General features: G+C 42.8%; 2 protein-coding genes across 2 annotated transcripts in view; one reads left to right on the top strand and one right to left on the bottom strand.

Moving 5' to 3' along the window:
- Positions 1-662, top strand: part of LOC108512578 (interferon-induced transmembrane protein 3-like) — a 2,636-nt gene extending 1,974 nt beyond the window's left edge. Inside the window, exon 2 of the mRNA XM_017847863.1 lies at positions 659-662. Coding sequence (XP_017703352.1) covers positions 659-662 — 4 coding nt within the window. The remainder of the gene's footprint in view (positions 1-658) is intronic.
- The window catches only part of UBA2 (ubiquitin like modifier activating enzyme 2), a 57,924-nt gene that overhangs the window by 36,804 nt on the left and 3,534 nt on the right, over positions 1-17,586 (bottom strand). Inside the window, 6 exon segments of the mRNA XM_017847872.1 lie at positions 1,838-1,959; positions 3,024-3,091; positions 9,014-9,135; positions 13,867-13,967; positions 15,741-15,805; positions 17,223-17,293. Of these exon segments, the coding sequence (XP_017703361.1) occupies positions 1,838-1,959; positions 3,024-3,091; positions 9,014-9,135; positions 13,867-13,967; positions 15,741-15,805; positions 17,223-17,293 (549 nt within the window).

The raw sequence follows: 17,586 nt of genomic DNA, 5'->3' as shown, positions 1-17,586 counted from the left end.
AAAAAAAAAAAAAAAAAAAAAAAAAAAAAAAAAAAAAAAAAAAAAGAAAGTCAATCTGTGGGCTGGGCACGGTGGCTCACACCTGTAATCCCAGCACTTTGGGAGGTTGAGGCGGGCAGATCACCTGAGGTCAGGAATTTAAGGCCAGTCTGGCCACTATGGCGAAATCCTGTATCTACTAAAAATACAAAAATTAGCCAGGCATGGTGGCGGGCACCTGTAATCCCAGCTACTCAGGAGGCTGAGGCAGGAGAATAGCTTGACCCGGGAGGCAGAGGCTGCAGCAAGCTGAGATCGTGCCACTGCACTCCAGCCTGGGCAACAGAGCAGGATTCTCTCTCTCAAAAAAAAAAAAAAAAAAAGTCAACATGTGACTTTCTTCCTCTGTTACCACTGAGGAAATGAGACGAAATACAAGCTGGGGAGAGCAGTATGTCATTTAAGACAGCAGAACCTGTGCATGCTGGAAAGCAGACAAAAGAAACCAAGAAAAAAAAGATCCAAGACACAGGGTAGATATGAAAATCCTGTCTGAATAATGGTACAAAAGAAAAGTAAAAAGCCACACGCAAGAGTTAGCCTTTACTGAAAGTGGTTTCTCTCCAGTAGAAAGAAAAAGGTTAAGAGTTTTCGGTGATGCGGATCATTCTCTCAACAGGTAAATCATGTACAATGGCTTCAAACCTATTATTATATCCTTAAGGTCACCTGCTTAGTGAGAGTTGCAAGAATACTGACTCAGTTTGATAAGAGCTGAGAAAGTTTTAAGCTCTGTGATAAGCTTTGCTAGCGGCTAGGCTCAGTGGTTCATGCCTGTAATCCTAGCACTTAGGGAGGCAGAGGCTGGAGGACAGCTTGAACCCAGGAGTTTGAGACCTGAAATCAGGAGTTTGAGATCTGCCTGGGTAACATGGTGAGACCTCATTCTCCACAAAGAGGGAAAAAAGAGTCAAAAAAACCCACACATGTACAACTTGTTAGGGAGTCAAGACAGAACAAAAAACTTTTCAAACATGGACCTGAGGGTCTAGATGAACAATAATTATGTAGACCCAATAAAAACAATCTCATAGATTTCTCCAGAAATATTCAACAGGCAAATAATATATGCTGATGAAGAAGGATTTCACCAAGAACAAGGGGCCTACAGGGTTCAAGGGTAATTTAGGACACGTCAGTCAAATTGCTAATAAAATATATGAGCAGAAAATATAGGTGAATATGAAGCCAGGAGGGGTGGCTCATGCCTATAATCCCAGCACTTTGGGAGGCCAAGGTGGGCAGATCACTTGAGGTCAGGAGTTCATGACCAGCCTTGGCCAACATGGTGAAACTCCGCTTCTACTAAAAATACAAAATTAGCCAGGCATGATGGTGCACACCTGTAATCCCAGCTATCAGGAGGCTAAGGCAGGAGAATTGCTTGAACCCAGGAGGCAGAGGTTACAGTGAGCTGGAATCGTGCCATTGTACTCCAGCCTGGGCAACAAGAGCGAGACTCCGTGTCAAAACAAAAAAAAAACTGAAAATAAGAAGCAGCAGAAAAACCAAGAAGTTCTATAAAAAGTGAGGGAAGGAAAGACAACCAAGAAGGTATACAAGCCGCCTCTAATTTTACCTCCTATTTAGATGTTATACAGATAAATTTAGTGTAGATGGTAACATTTTAAAACTTGCATATCCTGACTGCATCAATCATTTTATCAGGACATCATAAGGCATATACATTATAAGCTTAATTCAATTTTATGGACTATTTTAAAACAAGCAGAACTACAACAATACATCTATGCACAACAATACATCTATCCATGATTATAAAGAAAGTAAATCTAACCTTCGTAAAAAGTTTAACCGGATCATATCCAGTTGATTTAGCCCATTCCTTAGTAGAAATACGTTTAATGTCACCATCTTCATTAGATGCTCTAGCTCTGGCTTCAGCTTCTGTTGGTTCCCCTATAAAACAATCATCATTTTATTTTCAGCTGTAATAAATGTAGAACTGAACTCTTTCACTCACCTTTGGGAATAAAAAGAGTCACTCATGGAAATCCCCAAATGCAACACATTCTGAGTTCAAGGAAAAAGAAAAATAACATATTCATCAGCATCTTTTTTATCCCAGTTTTCTTTCTTGTTTTTGGAGACAAAGCCTCGCTCTGTCACCCAGGTTGGAGTGCACTATTAAGATCTCGGCTCACTGCAGCTTCTACCTCTTGGACTCAAGCCATCTTCCTGTCTTAGCCTCAGGAATAGTTGAGACTACAGGTGCGCACCATCACACCTGGCTAATTTTTGGATTTTTTGTAGAGATGGGGTTTTGCCATGTTGGCCAGGCTGGTCTCGAACTCCTGACCTCAAGTAATCCACCTGCTTCAGCCTCCCAAAATGCTGGGACTACTGGCATGAGCCACCTTGCCTGGCCTATTGTACCCCAGTTTCTGAAAGCTACACAAATCAGTTAAAAGCACAGACCAGTCACGAGATCTAGGAATAGCTCTATTTACTAGACTTGTGAAATTTCTCTGAACCTTGATTCTCTCATCAGTAAAATGGAATCACATTTTTTTTGTAAAACATTGTTTTGGCCAAGGATGACAGCTTACGCCTATAATCCCAGCACTTTGGGAGGCCGAGGTGGGTGGGTCGCCTGAGGTCAGGAGTTTGAGACCAACCTGGCCAACATGGTGAAACCCTGTCTCTACTAAAAATACAAAAATTAGCTGGGCGCAGTGGCAGGTGCCTGTAATCCCAGCTACTCAGGAGCCTGAGGCAGGAGAATTGCTTGAACCCAAGAGGCGGAGGTTGCAGTGAGCCGAGATTGCACTACTGTACTCCAGCCTGGGCAATAAGAGTGAAACTCCATCTCTGAGAAAAAAAAAAAATTAAATAACACATGTTAAACACACAGTACCTAGCACATATAGCAATTATTTTTTTTTCCCTTAAGCTACCAACATTAAATCAACAAAATAAAGATAATAGTCTCTAATAAAATATATGCCAAATAATTTACTCACAGGCAGCTTCAGGGTCAGCTCTGTCAGGAGATACTTCTTGATCAGCATCTTCTTCCCCAAACAACTGGCTATAATTTAAGAATAGTAAATACTTACGTACAACAAAGTATTCTGAACAAACATGTAATTTATAGTATTTCAAATATTTAGCAGAGATAAAGACTCAACAACCGGTTGGGCGCAGTGGCTCACAACTTTAATCCCAACACTTTGGGAGGCCGAGGCAGACAGATCACAAAGTCAGGAGTTCGAGACCAGCCTGACCAACACGGTAAAATCTCGTCTCTACAAAAAATACAAAAATTAGCCACGCGGCTGGGTGCGGTGGCTCAAGCCTGTAATCCCAGCACTTTGGGAGGGCCGAGACGGGTGGATCATCAGGTCAGGAGATCGGACCATCCTGGCTAACACCGGTGAAAACCCTCTCTACTAAAAAAATACAAAAAACTTAGCGCCGAGGTGGCGTGCACCTGTGAGTCCCAGCTTACTCCGGAGGCTGGTGGCAGGAGAATGGCGTAAACCCGGCGAGGCAGAGCTTGCATGTGAGCTGATGGACCGGCCATTGCACTCCAGCTCCGGGCCGACAGAGAGAGACTCCGGTCTCAAAAAAAAAAAAAAAAAAAAAAAAAAATTAAGCACACATGGTAGTGCATGCCTGTAATCCCAGCTACTCGGGAAAGCTGAGGCAGGGAGAATCACTGGAACCCAGGAGGCAAAGGACTGCAGTGAGCCGAGATCCCGCAACTGCCACTCTAGACCGAGATCCCGCAACTGGCACTCCAGCCTGGGCGACAGGAGCAAGACTCCCATCATCGAAAAAAAAAAAAAAAAAAAAAAAAAAAAAGTGTGAACAACTGATAAATGACTATAAACAAAATTTTAACACAATGTGCTTGGACAGCTTGCATCCCAATTTCAACAGCAGTGCAAGCAAGGTTAAATTTAAGCAGATGTACATCCATTCCTATCAGCAAGGCTCTGCGCATTTCAATGTTAAAACCTCTGCTCAAGAAACAGGTGAGTGGTTTTCACTTACAACCTGGATAACATTGTAACACCAGAATAATGTTTGTGAAGTACACTTGCAGCTACCTGTTCAACGAACATTATTATATACTTTCAGGTGCAGATTCCTGATCTAGGGGATAGAAATTCAGCAATGAACAAGATTAACTTTTTTTCATGGTAGAATGGCTCTTTACTGCTGAACAGAGTCTTAACAAACAATTTGAAGGTATTAAGCGGAGATTCTCTTTTATTAATAAAGTTATCCTAAAAACTATTTAATAACTCATGGGTATAAAAGTTTCCAGTAAGGCCGGGTGCGGTGGCTCACGCCTGTAATCCCAGCACTTTGGGAGGCCGAGGCGGGTGAATCACGAAGTCAGGAGATCGAGACCATCCTGGCTGACACGGTGAAACCATCTCTCTACTAAAATACGAAAATTAGCCAGGCGTGGTGGCAGGTACCTGTGGTCCCAGCTACTCGGGAGGCTGAGGCAGAAGAATGGCGTGAACCCGGGAGGTGGAGGTTGCAGTGAGATGAGATTGCGCCACTGCACTCCAGCCTGGGTGACAGAGCGAGACTCCATCTCAAAAAAAAAAAAAAAAAAAAATAGTTTCCAGTATTTCCTCAAGTATATGACTAATGAAAGTTACCTTACAGAAATCCTTTGTACAACTCCCCCACCCAACTATAATTTCAAAGCTCTAACAGTCACTCCCAACAATGGCATGTTAACACTTCCTAAAATTAATGCTTTGCCAACTAGTGAGTGCAAAAAAAGTAGACAGCCCCTAACTTAAAAAGGTTCCACCTATGATTTTTCAACTTTGCAACAGGTTTATTGAGGTTATATTAAAATGCATTTTTGTCTGGGTGTGGAGGCTCACACATGACCTACACTTTGGGAGGCCGAGGCAGGTGGATCACCCAAAGTCAGGAGTTCGAGACCAGCCTGGCCAACATGGTGAAACCCTGTATCTACTAACATACAAATATTAGCTGGGCGTGGTGGCAGGCGCCTGTAATCCCAGCCATTCGAGAGGCTGAGCAGGAGAATCGCTTGAACCCAGGAGGCAGAGGTTGCAATTGCACTGCATTTCAGTCTGGGCAACAAGAGTGAAACTCCACCTCAAAAAAAAAAAAAAAAAAGCATTTTGACTTAACGGTATTTTTTATTTATGATGAGTTTATCGGGAAGTACACTGAGAAGCACCTGTATCTCACTGTGGCCTTATACTTAATTTTCCAAGTAAGTCTTATGATTAAAACATAACTTAATTTGCTTATTGCCTATTTAGGTTTCCCTTTGAGTGAAAAATGCTGCTCATATTAATTTTGCCAGATTATCTTTTTTTGTGTGTGACAGTCTCACTGTCCCTTAAGGCTGGAGTGCAGTGGTGTGATCACAGCTCACTGCAGCCTCAACCTCCCTAGGCTCAAGTGATCCTCTCACCTCAGCCTCCCAAGTAGCTGGGACCACAGGCATGTGCCACCATGCATGGCTAATTTTTAAATTTTTTGTAGTGATGGGGTCTCACTATGTTGCCCACACTGCTCCCCAACTGCTGGGCTCAAGCAATCCTCCTGCCTTGGCCTCCTAAAGGGCTGGGATTACAGGTGTGTGTGTCACTGCACCCAGCCACATTTTTTTTTTTTTGTCTTTTTCTGAGACACAGTCTCCCTCTGTTCCCCAGGCTGGAGTGCAGTAGCACGATCTCCACTCACTTCAACCTCCACCTCCCAGGTTCAAGTGGCTCTCACGGCTCAGCCTCCCGAGTAGCTGGGACTACACGTGTGTGCCACCACAACCCGCTAAGTTTTGTATTTTTAGTAGAGACAGGGTTTCGCCATGTTGCCCAGGTGGTTCTTGAACTCCTGGCCTCAAGTGATCCACCCACCTCAGCCTCCCAAAGAAAAAAAACGTTTGCTAAATAAATAAAGTTTCCAAGTGTGGTTTTTGTGAACACACATCAAGCTGACACTGTTACGTATACTTTTCTGAGTGCAAAAATTAAAGACAATGTTTGCTGAAAGTTTCTAAAAAATACCCCTTTATCAGGTTGAGGACATTCTCATTTTAGTAAGAAGGTTTTACTTCTGTTTTAGTAGAAACTTTCCTCATGAAAGGCTGTTTGCTAAATGTTACCAAATGTTTTTTCTACATCTATGAAAACTATATAGTTTCTCTTTAATTTCCTAATGAGTGAATGACATTTACAGATTTTCTAATTGAAACCATGCTTGTATTCCTGAATAAACACATTTGGTCAAGATATACGTTTTATTTTATATGATTCTAGATCCATATACTTTTTTTTTTTTTTTGAGATGGAGTCTCACTCTGTTGCCCAGGCTGGAGTGCAGTGGGGTGATCTTGGCTCACTGCAGTCTCCACCTCCCAGCTTCAAGCGATTCAGCCTCCCAAGCAGCTGGGATTACAGGTGCCCACCACCACGCCCAGCTAATTTTGTATTTTTAATAGAGATGGGATTTTGCCATGTTGGCCAAGTTGGTCTTGAACTCCTGACCTCAGGTGATTCAAGTGCTGAGATTACAGGCATAATCCACTGCGCCCATCCCCAGGATATGCTAATATTTTACATAGGGTTTTTGTTATCTATTATTTATGTGTGAGACTGACTAACAATTTTTTCTTATGCCATAATAGCCTTGACAGGTTTTGCTATCAAAGACATTGCTAGCCTCATAACATGAGCTAAGTAGTATTCTCTTTTAAAGACTTCTCAAGGAGAGTTTAGCTAATATTGTAATACATTCCTTGCAAGTTTGGTGAAATGAATCTGTAAAAATAACATATGTTTGGCGCATTATTTAGAAGAATTTAAACTACTTATGTTTCTCTAAGGTATAGTGCTAAATTCAGGCATTCTATTCTTTTTAGTCAGTTGTTTTCTTTGAAACATCGTCTCACACTGTCCCCCAGGCTGGAGTGCAGTGGCCCAATTTCCACCCACTGGGTTCAAGTGGTTCTCATGGTTCAGTCTCCCAAGTAGCTGGGACTACAGGTGCCCACCACCACGCCTGGCTAATGTTTGTATTTATAGTAGAGACGGGGTTTCGCCATGTTGGCCAGGCTGTTCTTGAACTCCTGGCCTCAAGTGACCCACCTACCTCAGCCTCCCAAAGTGCTGGAATTGCAGGCCTGAGCCACCGCACCGCACACTTAGTACATTTCTAAAAATATATTTACCCAGACCATTTAAATTTTTTATGTACTAGCATGGTCTTATTATCATCCTTTTTTTTTTTCTCGTAACTTACTTAATCTGTGCTATGTTCCCTGTTTAGTTCTCACTTACTCCTCTTCTATGTTGTAATCAAGAATGTGCTCTTACTTCAATTAACATTCTTCCTTCTCATTCCTTTTATCTTTCTTTCTTCATTTTAAGACAGGATCTCACTATAACCCGGGCTGCAGTGCACTGGCACAATCTTGGCTCACTGCAGCCTAACCTCCCAGGCTCAACTGATCCTCCTACCTCGGCCTCCCACAGTGCTGGGATTAGAGGCATGAGCCACCATGCTCGCACCCTTCTCATTTCTTAAAGTGTATTCTGTGGTTCACTTTCCAACTTAAGATTCTTAGCAAAGATTTACTAATTAACGTTCAGCCTTTCTTCATGTATGTAAATCTGTAACTTTTTGCCAACCACCACATTCAAGTATGTGGGAGTACAGGCATGCTTGGCTCATTTTTCTACCTTTTGTAAAGACGGGGTTTTGCCATGTTTCCCAGGCTGGTCTCAAACTCCTGGGCTCAAGGGATCCTCCCATCTCAGCTTCCCACAGTGCTGGGATTAGAGGCATGAGCCACCATGCCCGCATCCTTCTCATTTCTTAAAGTGTATTCTGTAGTTCACTTTCCAACTTAAGATTCTTAGTAAAGATATACTAATTAACTCGTTCAGCCTTTCTTCATGTATGTAAATCTGTAACTTTTTGCCAACCACCACATTCAATACATTCTACAAGTTTCAGGTATAGCATTTTCATCATTATCAGTAGAGTATTTTTAACTTCCATTGTGATTTCTTTTATAACCAATGGGTTATTTTTAAGTATGTGTTCACATTTCCAAATACATAGATATTTATCGCTTAGTTACATGGCTGTCTCCAATACAAGACAAGACTAAGCTTCCTGAACAGGCATGGCCAAATTTAGTGTTTTTTTTTTTTTTGAGACAAATTCTCACTCTGTTGCCAAGCTGGAGTGCAGTGGCGTGATCTCGGCTCATTCCAACCTCTACCTCCCGGGTTCAAGCAAGGTTCCTGCCTCAGCCTCCCGAGCAGCTGGGATTACAGACACCCGCCATCACGTCCAACTAATTTTTGTATTTTTAGTAGAGATGGGGTTTCCCCGTGTTGGTCACACTGGTCTTTATTTATTTATTTATTTATTTATTTATTTTTATTTTTTTTTTTTTGAGACGGAGTCTCGCTCTGCCGCCCAGGCTGGAGTGCAGTGGCCGGATCTCCGCTCACTGCAAGCTCCGCCTCCCGGGTTTACGCCATTCTCCTGCCTCAGCCTCCCGAGTAGCTGGGACTACAGGTGCCCGCCACCTCGGCCGGCTAGTTTTTTGTATTTTTTAGTAGAGACGGGGTTTCACCGTGTTAGCCAGGATGGTCTCGATCTCCTGACCTCGTGATCCGCCCGTCTCGGCCTCCCAAAGTGCTGGGATTACAGGCTTGAGCCACCGCGCCCGGCCCCACACTGGTCTTTAAATCCTGAGCTCAGGTGATCCGATCACCTTGGTCTCCCAAAGTGTTGGGATTACAGGTGTGAGCCACTGCACCCAGCCAGCTGAATTTTACCTAAGAAATACCGCAAGAAAGCTACTAAAGCATTCCTTCACCATATTTAAACATTGTAAGTTCAATCTCTTCAAGGTAATTAAATAAAAATGACTCCATTTTCCATCCTCAGTACCGAAAAGCATGCCAAGAAATAGATACACTCTTACTTGAACAAGTACTTTGCCCAAACGATGCAATGTATAGGTTCTGAAGGTGTGTTACGAATTGTACAGCCAGGAAAGGTTCTCTGGGTTGGCTTAGGATGACATTCATAACACTCGGTCACACCCTACAAAGTCAGGATATGAGAAAAATCTTTATTCCATGATAGCAGTTTCTCAACATTATAAGGTAATAGAAACACTTCATTCATCTATATTCCAACTAGGTTTTATCTTGTCAAGTAAATTTTGAAATATTAGTGACTCCAAAACCCTTACTTTATGATAAACTAACACAGAAGTTAACTGAATCTATCAGTCACAGCTAAGGCTATGCTTGGACTCCCAACTCCTGGCTCAGTGAACATGACTTACAAGCCAAAATAAAAATTACTACACCTGAGTGTCAAATATGAGTTTACCTTGATCGCACTAAACAGAAAAACTACTGGAAAGACAAACAGCAGCTTTTCAACAAATTGTTTCTTAAAGTTGTAAATGTTATTTCAGTATTATTCACAGCCATTTCCTTTTTTTTTTTTTGAGATGGAGTCTTGCTCTGTCACCCAGGCTGCAGTGCAGTGGCATGATCTAGGCTCACTGCAAGCTCTGCCTTCCAGGTTCACGCCACTCTCCTGCCTCAGCCTCCCCAGCAGCTGGGACAACAGGCGCATGCTGCCACACCCGGCTAATTTTTTTGTATTTTTAGTAGAGACGGGGTTTCACTGTGTTAGTCAGGATGGTCTCAATCTCCTGACCTCGTGTGATCCACCCGCCTCTGCGTCCCAAAGTGCTGGGATTACAGGTGTGAGTCATCGTGCCCAGCAGCCATTTTCCTTATATTTTTCTTTTTTTTTCTTTTTTTGAGCAAAACTAAGTGGGACTGGGGAATATAGCCATATCCTTATCATTTCCTGTAAATTAAGTAAACAAAAGTATTAATTTTGAGATATATCTACCTACACAGAAAAATCTTAGGTATTACTAAACCAAATACTCTTCATTTTATTGATATACAGGAGGAGGAGACGGAGTCTCGCTGTCACCCAGGCTGTAGTACAGTGGCGTAATCTAGGCTCACTGCAACCTGCAGCTCCCAGGTTCAAGTGATTCTCCTGCCTTAGGCTCCCAAAGAGCTGGGATTACAGGAATCTATCATCACCCCCAGCTAATTTTCATATTTTTAGTAGAGACGGGGTTTTTCCATATTGGCCAGGTTGGTCTTGAACTCCTGACTTCATGTGATTCGCCCGCCTCAGTCTCCCAAAGTGCTGGGATTACAGGCGTGAACCACTGAGCCCAGCCCATTTTATTGATATACATTCAAGTTTAAAATTACAATTTAAGGAATTTATGCCTTGGAAGAAGTACATGACACCTGAGACAACTATCAAATGAATCATCTTTCATCATCTCAGATATTCCTAACGTCAGTCTTTTCTTTTTTCTTTTTGTTTGAGACGGAGTTTCGCTCTTGTTGCCCAGGCTGGAGTGTAACTGTGTGGTCTTGGCTCACCAAAACCTCCGCCTCCTGGGTTCAAGTGATTCTCGTGCCTCAGCCTCCCGAGTAGCTGGGATTACAGGCGCACACCACCACACCCGGCTAATTTTGTATTTTTAGCAGAGATGAGGTTTCACCATGTTAGCCAGGTTGGCTCGAACTCCTTACCTCAGGTAATCCACCTGTCTTGGCCTCCCAAAGTGCTGGGATTACAGGCGTGAGCCACCACGCCTGGCTAACTTTGTATTTTTAGTAGAGATGGGGTTTCTCTATATTGGTCAGGCTGGTCTCGAACTCCCGACCTTAGGTTATCCGCCTGCCTCTGCCTCCCAAAGTGCTGGGATTACAGGTATGAGCCACCGTCCCCAGCCATCTTCAGTCTTAATACATAGTGGTGTGTGGGAATCACAGTAACAAGGATATAAAAAGCAATGTCTGGCCGGGCGTGGTGGCTCAAACCTGTAATCCCAGCACTTTGGGAGGCCAAGGCAGGAGGATCACCTGAGGTCAGGAGTTTGAGACCAGCCTGGCTAACATGGCAAAACGTCTCTACCAAAAATGCAAAAATTAGCCAGACTAACTGTTCAAGAACCAAAACTCTCAAACCCTGTTTTAATATAAATTGCAGCCGGGTGCGGTGCCTCACGCCTGTAATCCCAGCACTTTGGGAGGCTGAGATGGGCGGATCAGGAGGTCAGGAGATCAAGACCATCCTGGCTAACACGGTGAAACCCCGTCTCCACTAAAAAATAGAAAAAACTAGCCGGGAGAGGTGGCGGGCGCCTGTAGTCCCAGCTACTCAGGAGGCTGAGGCAGGAGAATGGTGTAAACGCAGGAGGCGGAGCGTGCAGTGAGCTGAGATCCGGCCACTGCACTCCAGCCTGGGCGACAGAGAGAGACTCCGTCTCAAATAAATAAATAAATAAATAAATAAATTGCAGTAGATTTAGAGTTTTCTCCGTAACACCATTTCTGATGCCCTGTCTTCCACCATGCTTTCTTGAGGGCAGCCAAATGGCAAGCAGTCATGAGATTCATATTGCAATGCAGAGAACTTCCGTCTTGATCTGTCAACAGACACTGAAGGCCTCCACTTATTCAACAACTTAATACACACTGACATACACAAGTCTTTTGTAGAATGGTATTGAATAAGGTTCCAAGAATGACATTTAACAGTTAAAACAAATAAAGACAATTTCTAACATGAATAAGCTGCCAAAAAATATTAGACACCACTAGCAAATGTTAAGTACATAACTCTCTTTCTATAGTTTCAAAACGTGGAAAACAACTCTTCAAATGTATCTACAGTATTTGATTTCTTAAAAGAACTGGAAGACAAAATATCTGGACAGCAAATGAAGCTGTGTTGAGGTTTTAAAAACTGAGGTATGCACTGGGCACTGCGGCTCACACCTGTAAACCCAGCACTTTGGGAGGCGGAGGTGGGCAGATCACCTGAGGTCGGGAGTTCAAGAGCAGCCTGACCAACATAGAGAAACCCCATCTCTACTAAAAATACAAAATTAGCCGGGCGTGGTGGTGCATGCCTGTAATCCCAGCTACTTGGGAAACTGAAGCAGAAGAATCACTTGAACCTGGGAGACGGAGGTTGCAGCGAGCCGAGATTGCGCCACTGCACTCCAGCCTAGGCGACAAGAGTGAAACTCCGTCTCAAAACAAACAAACAAAATCAATAAATAAATGAACCAAAACTGAGGTATGAGCACACAGGTATTTTGTTCTACTATTCTCTAGTTGTATTTAAATGTTTGAAATACTTCACAAATACACCACTAAAAAGTTTTCAAAGTTCCCTTCCATTCTATAAGCCCAGACTCTTTTAGACAATAGAATTTTTTTTTTTGAGATGCAGTTTCGCTCTTGTTGCCCGGGCTGGAGTGCAATGGCGTGATCACAGCTCACTGCAATCTCCGCCTCCTCAATTCAAGTGATTCTCCTGCCTCAGCCTCCCAAGTAGCTGGGATTACAGGTGCATGCCACCACGCCCGGCCGATTTTTGTAATTTTAGTAGAGACAGGGTTTCACCATGTTAGGCAGGCTGATTTCATCGGGTGATTCGCCCGCCTTGGGTTCCCAAAGTGCTGGGATTACAGGCATGAGCCATTGCGCCTGCCCTTTTTTTTTTTCTTTTTTTGAGACGGAGTCTCACACTCTGTCGCCCAGGCTGGAGTGCAGTGGTGCCATCTTGGCTCACTGTAACCTCCACCTCCCAGGTTCGAGTGATTCTCGTGTTTCATCCTCTCAACTAGCTGGATTAAAGGTGCATGTCTCCACATGCAGCTAATTTTTGTATTTTTTGTAGAGACGTGGTTTCACTACATTGGCCAGGCTGGTCTCGAGCTCCTGACCTCAAGTGATCTGCCCGCCTCAGCCTCCCAAAGGGCGGGGATTACAGGCGTGAGCCGCCACACCCAGTCGACAAAAAGAAATTTTTGATGCCTCGTATATCATGCTTATCAGTCTAAGGATTTTATTTTATTATTATTATTATTTTTTTTTTTTTTTTTTTTTTTGTGACGGAGTCTCGCTGTCACCCAGGCTGGAGTGCAGTGGCCGGATCTCAGCTCACTGCAAGCTCTGCCTCCCGGGTTCACGCCATTCTCCTGCCTCAGCCTCCCGAGTAGCTGGGACTACAGGCGCCTGCCACCTCGCCCGGCTAGTTTTTTGTATTTTTTAGTAGAGACGGGGTTTCACCATGTTAGCCAGGATGGTCTTGATCTCCTGACCTCGTGATCCGCCCGTCTCGGCCTCCCAAAGTGCTGGGATTACAGGCTTGAGCCACCGCGCCCAGCCTCAGTCTAAGGATTTTAATACACAAGTTAAATGAAGCAAACTGGCAGAGCCGAAAGATTTCCTCACCCCTAGTCTTTTGGGCACCTTTATAGCATTTTAAGTTTGTTTTCTGAGACAGAGTCTTGATCTGTAGCCCAGGCTGGAGGGCAGTGTTGCAATCTCAGCTCACTGCAACCTCCGCCTCTCAGGTTCAAGTGATTCGCTTGGCTCAGCCTCCCAAGTAGCTGGGATTACAGGCGCCTGCCACCATGTCCCGTTAATTTTTGTGTTTTTAGTAGAGATGGGGTTTTACCATGTTTGCCAGGCTGGTCTCAAACTCCTGACCTCAGGTGATCCACCCACCTTGGCCTCCCAAAGTGCTGGGATTACAGATGTGAGCCACCGCACCCGGCCGCATCTTAAGTTTTACATGGGCATAAAAGCCCTTACATTTTGGATGTTCACCTGCTCATTTTATATAAATACGAAGTTTATTTTCTACTGCTCCAAGTTCTCAAATAAACATTTGCGAAGTTAAAAAAATAAAACTTTTCTTTACCTTTTTGATAGTAGTTACTTGTCCAAGATACCCAGCAGTTCCACTTTCAATAAGAGGAACATCAGCTGCCAGGCACATTCTATTAACATGGTTTCGGGCAGCTGGAAGTAAAAAAACAGTATGAGTTTTTGGGGAAAAAAAAAATTAGTTATCTTTAATTAGGATTATACAGACCCAAAACTATCTTACTGGCTTCATTTTTTGTACAATTTTCTTATAGCTATGGCCAGAAAAATACAACTGTTAATTACAGACATTTAAGAGACATTCACTTAACAAAATATCAAATAGAATTTGTATCACAAATTTTTTCCAGAAGTACCGACAGAAACACATAATTTTAAAAATCCCAACTGCCATCTTTCTCTTCTATCGTTGTACCTTACACAAAATACTGTTTCAAGGTGTTCCTTAACTCACCACTATTCTAATATAATTATCAGATAATAAATGATAGAAATGAAGGCAGAATGTGGAATATCAACTTGGAACTATTAAAGTAGTTTAAGGCTAGGAAAAAAAGATGAGTCAGGTTAAAAGAGTAATTTCAGGCCAGGAGCAGTGGCTCACGCCCATAATCTCAGCATTTTGGGAGGCTGAAGTGGGAGGACTGCTTGAAGCCAGGACTTCAAGGCCAGCATGGGCAACAAAGCAAGACTTCATCTCTACAAAAATAAACAGAAAAAAATTAGCCGGGTGTGGTGGCACATGCCTGCAGAGTAGCTACTGCAGAGGCTGAGGTAAGAGTATCACTTGAGCCCATTTGAAGGCTTCAGTGAGTTACAATTACACCACTGCACTCTAGCCTGGGCAACAGAGAGACCCCCAAGCCTTAAATAATATATAAACATAATTTTGACTTTTCCTTGTTTTTTATTTAGGTATTTCTGGCCCAATTTGTTGCAAATTCACTTGATAGATACACTTTTACATGTGGAAGTAACTGCAGGCAAAGAATATCACCGAAGCATTCCATACCCCACCCTCTAGTCATATTTGTTCTTTCCTTTTTTTTTTTTGAGACAGGGTTACACTCCGTCACCAAGGCTGGAGTGCAGGGGTGTGATCTAGGCTCATTGCAACCTCTGCCTCCTGGGTTCAAGCGATTCTCCCACCTCAGCCTCTGGAGAAGCTGGGACTACAGGCATATGCCACCACACCAATTTTTGTGTTTTTTGGTAGAGACGGGGTTTCACCATGTTGGCCAGGTTGGTTTCAAACTCCTGACCTCAAGTGATCCTCCTGACTTGATCTCTCAAAGTGCTGGGATTACAGGCGTTAGCTACTGTGCTGAGCCCCAGTCAGACTTTTTGAGAGCTTTTCACTTCACTTCTATTTATACCTTTTGGTAGAAATGCAAAGAATATGAAAGCTAAATTCCCACCTGGAATAAGTCATTTCTATATAAAACTGCAATCAATGGGCAAGCTTTAAACTCCATCATTTATCTCTTTTTTTTTTTTTTGAGACGGAGTCTCGCTTTGTTGCCCAGACTGGAGTGCAGTGGCCAGATCTCAGCTCACTGCAAGCTCCGCCTCCCGGGTTTACACCATTCTCCTGCCTCAGCCTCCCGAGTAGCTGGGACTACAGGCGCCCGCCACCTCGCCCGGCTAGTTTTTTGTATTTTAGTAGAGACGGGGTTTCACCATGTTAGCCAGGATGGTTTCGATCTCCTGACCTCGTGATCCGCCCGTCTCGGCCTCCCAAAGTGCTGGGATTACAGGCTTGAGCCACCGCGCCCGGCCACCATCATTTATCTTATGTCTTTTAAGTTCTAAATCACAAGTAAATAGTCTAATAAATATTAAATTTGTAAACAAATTTGATATGTGAGAGAAAATACTGAGAAATTAAAAGTATTAAAATAATCTCACCTCTGTTATCTAAAGCATTCATAACCAGTATAAACTGTCGAAAAAATTCCACATTATAGTCAGGGCTACAAAACAAAATAAAAAAAGTCACCAAAATAACTAGCCTTCCACATGATCTTTGCAGTAGCATAAACAGTTCTGAAAAAACATAGTAAGTGTAAACAAAACTGATATTAGGATTATATGCCATATAGATACTAAGGTTTGACTCTTCCCAAACATAAGCAGATTTTAAAGAAAGTATTTCCCTCAAATTCCTATCCATTTTGGCCAGCTACCTAGGGCACAAGAAAAGGATCTCAAACTGGCAGAAAGATGGCATGACTTCACTAGTCCCACTAGGCCTTCTTTGGGCAGCAAGTGCCTGGGAACACATAAAGAACACATTCCCAGGATCTGCCTGGCCTCTGACTTCACCTCACATGGTCAGGATCAGGCAGGGTTCAGGTCCCTAGGGTCTCTGCTTTTAGCAGCACTGGGAAAGCAACACAGGGTAAGTAAGTTATAGGACTATAGGCAGGTTCACAGAGTAAAAAACTAAAAAACAAGCCAGATACAGGCTGGGTGCAGTGGCTCACGCCTGTAATCGCCGCACTTTGGGAGGTCAAGGTGGGCGGATCACCTGAGGTTGGGAGTCTGAGACCAGCCTGGCCAACATGGTGAAACCCGGCCGACTAAAAATACAAAAAACTGGCTGAGTGTGGTGGCGTGCGCCTGTAATCCCAACTACTCAGGAGATTGAGACAGGAGAATCGCTTGAACCCGGGAGGCGGACGTTACAGTGAGCCGAGATCATGCCAGTATACTCCAGCCTGGGCAATAAGAGCAAAACTCCGTCACACATATACAAAAAAAATCCGGAGATACAACTGCCCTGAGAAAGTGTTAAGTACCTCAATTCCAGTACCTCAAACAAGGACTATTTTTAATACTATTTGCTTGTGAGCTAAACAACCACAGATAAAGGACAATTTCAGCCCACAGTTCCTTTACTCCAATACCTCCAAAATTATGTTTATCTTTACTGAGATAAATATATTTACGTACTGTCAATATTACTGCCCTACCAGAATTCCAAGTGTTATATTACAGAAGTCACAGTCATAATAAACAGATTTTGGGAGAGAACCTTTTAAACAGAAAAAGGCAAATGTTTTAGAAGAGTCTGAGTCATCATAAATAAGGATATTTCATAGTTTAAAATATCTTCTTACTTAAGGCAAGCATATAAGGTCTTTATAAATTTCCAAGTAACTTACTTATTAAAAGTATTAAAATATCTCACCACTTATCTAAATCATTCAAACCATGTATTTATGAACTGGTAAAAAGAATGCCACTTTGTGAGCGGAAACTACCACTGTTTAATAATTCTAGAAAAATCATTTTTTTAAAAAAAACTGAATGACTTTGAGCTCACGTATTTGGCTTACAAAACCCTTATTCTTTACACAACTCTGCAACGTAATCATTAAAGCATACTTCATGATGCTGTCATGGTAGGCAACGATATTAGCTTTCGGGTAAAACTGTAGTACACTTTCCTTGGCAACCTGGAAAAACAAACAACACCGAATTACTACAGTATTTCTGTTCCTATCTGAAATCTGCTTCTGGAAGCCACAATGCTGTTGTTATCTACTTACATAGTACCTTACTTATATTAAACACCAAAGAAATCCAAAATTGTGAGCAAATTGCATTAGGATTAAGCTACACTTATAAAATTATATTTTTATACTTCTAAAATAACCGGAAAGCCCCCCTCGACCCATGTACCACCAAACACATTTCTACATGAATGACAAGCTTCAGCAAAAATACAACATGACGTAACCAAGTGTCA

The sequence above is a fragment of the Rhinopithecus bieti genome, unplaced genomic scaffold (assembly GCF_001698545.2).
Source record: "Rhinopithecus bieti isolate Rb0 unplaced genomic scaffold, ASM169854v2 scaffold_30337, whole genome shotgun sequence".
NCBI lineage: Eukaryota > Metazoa > Chordata > Mammalia > Primates > Cercopithecidae > Rhinopithecus > Rhinopithecus bieti.
The sequence above is the reverse complement of the archived record's forward strand: the minus strand, read 5'-3'. Positions and strand labels throughout refer to the sequence as shown.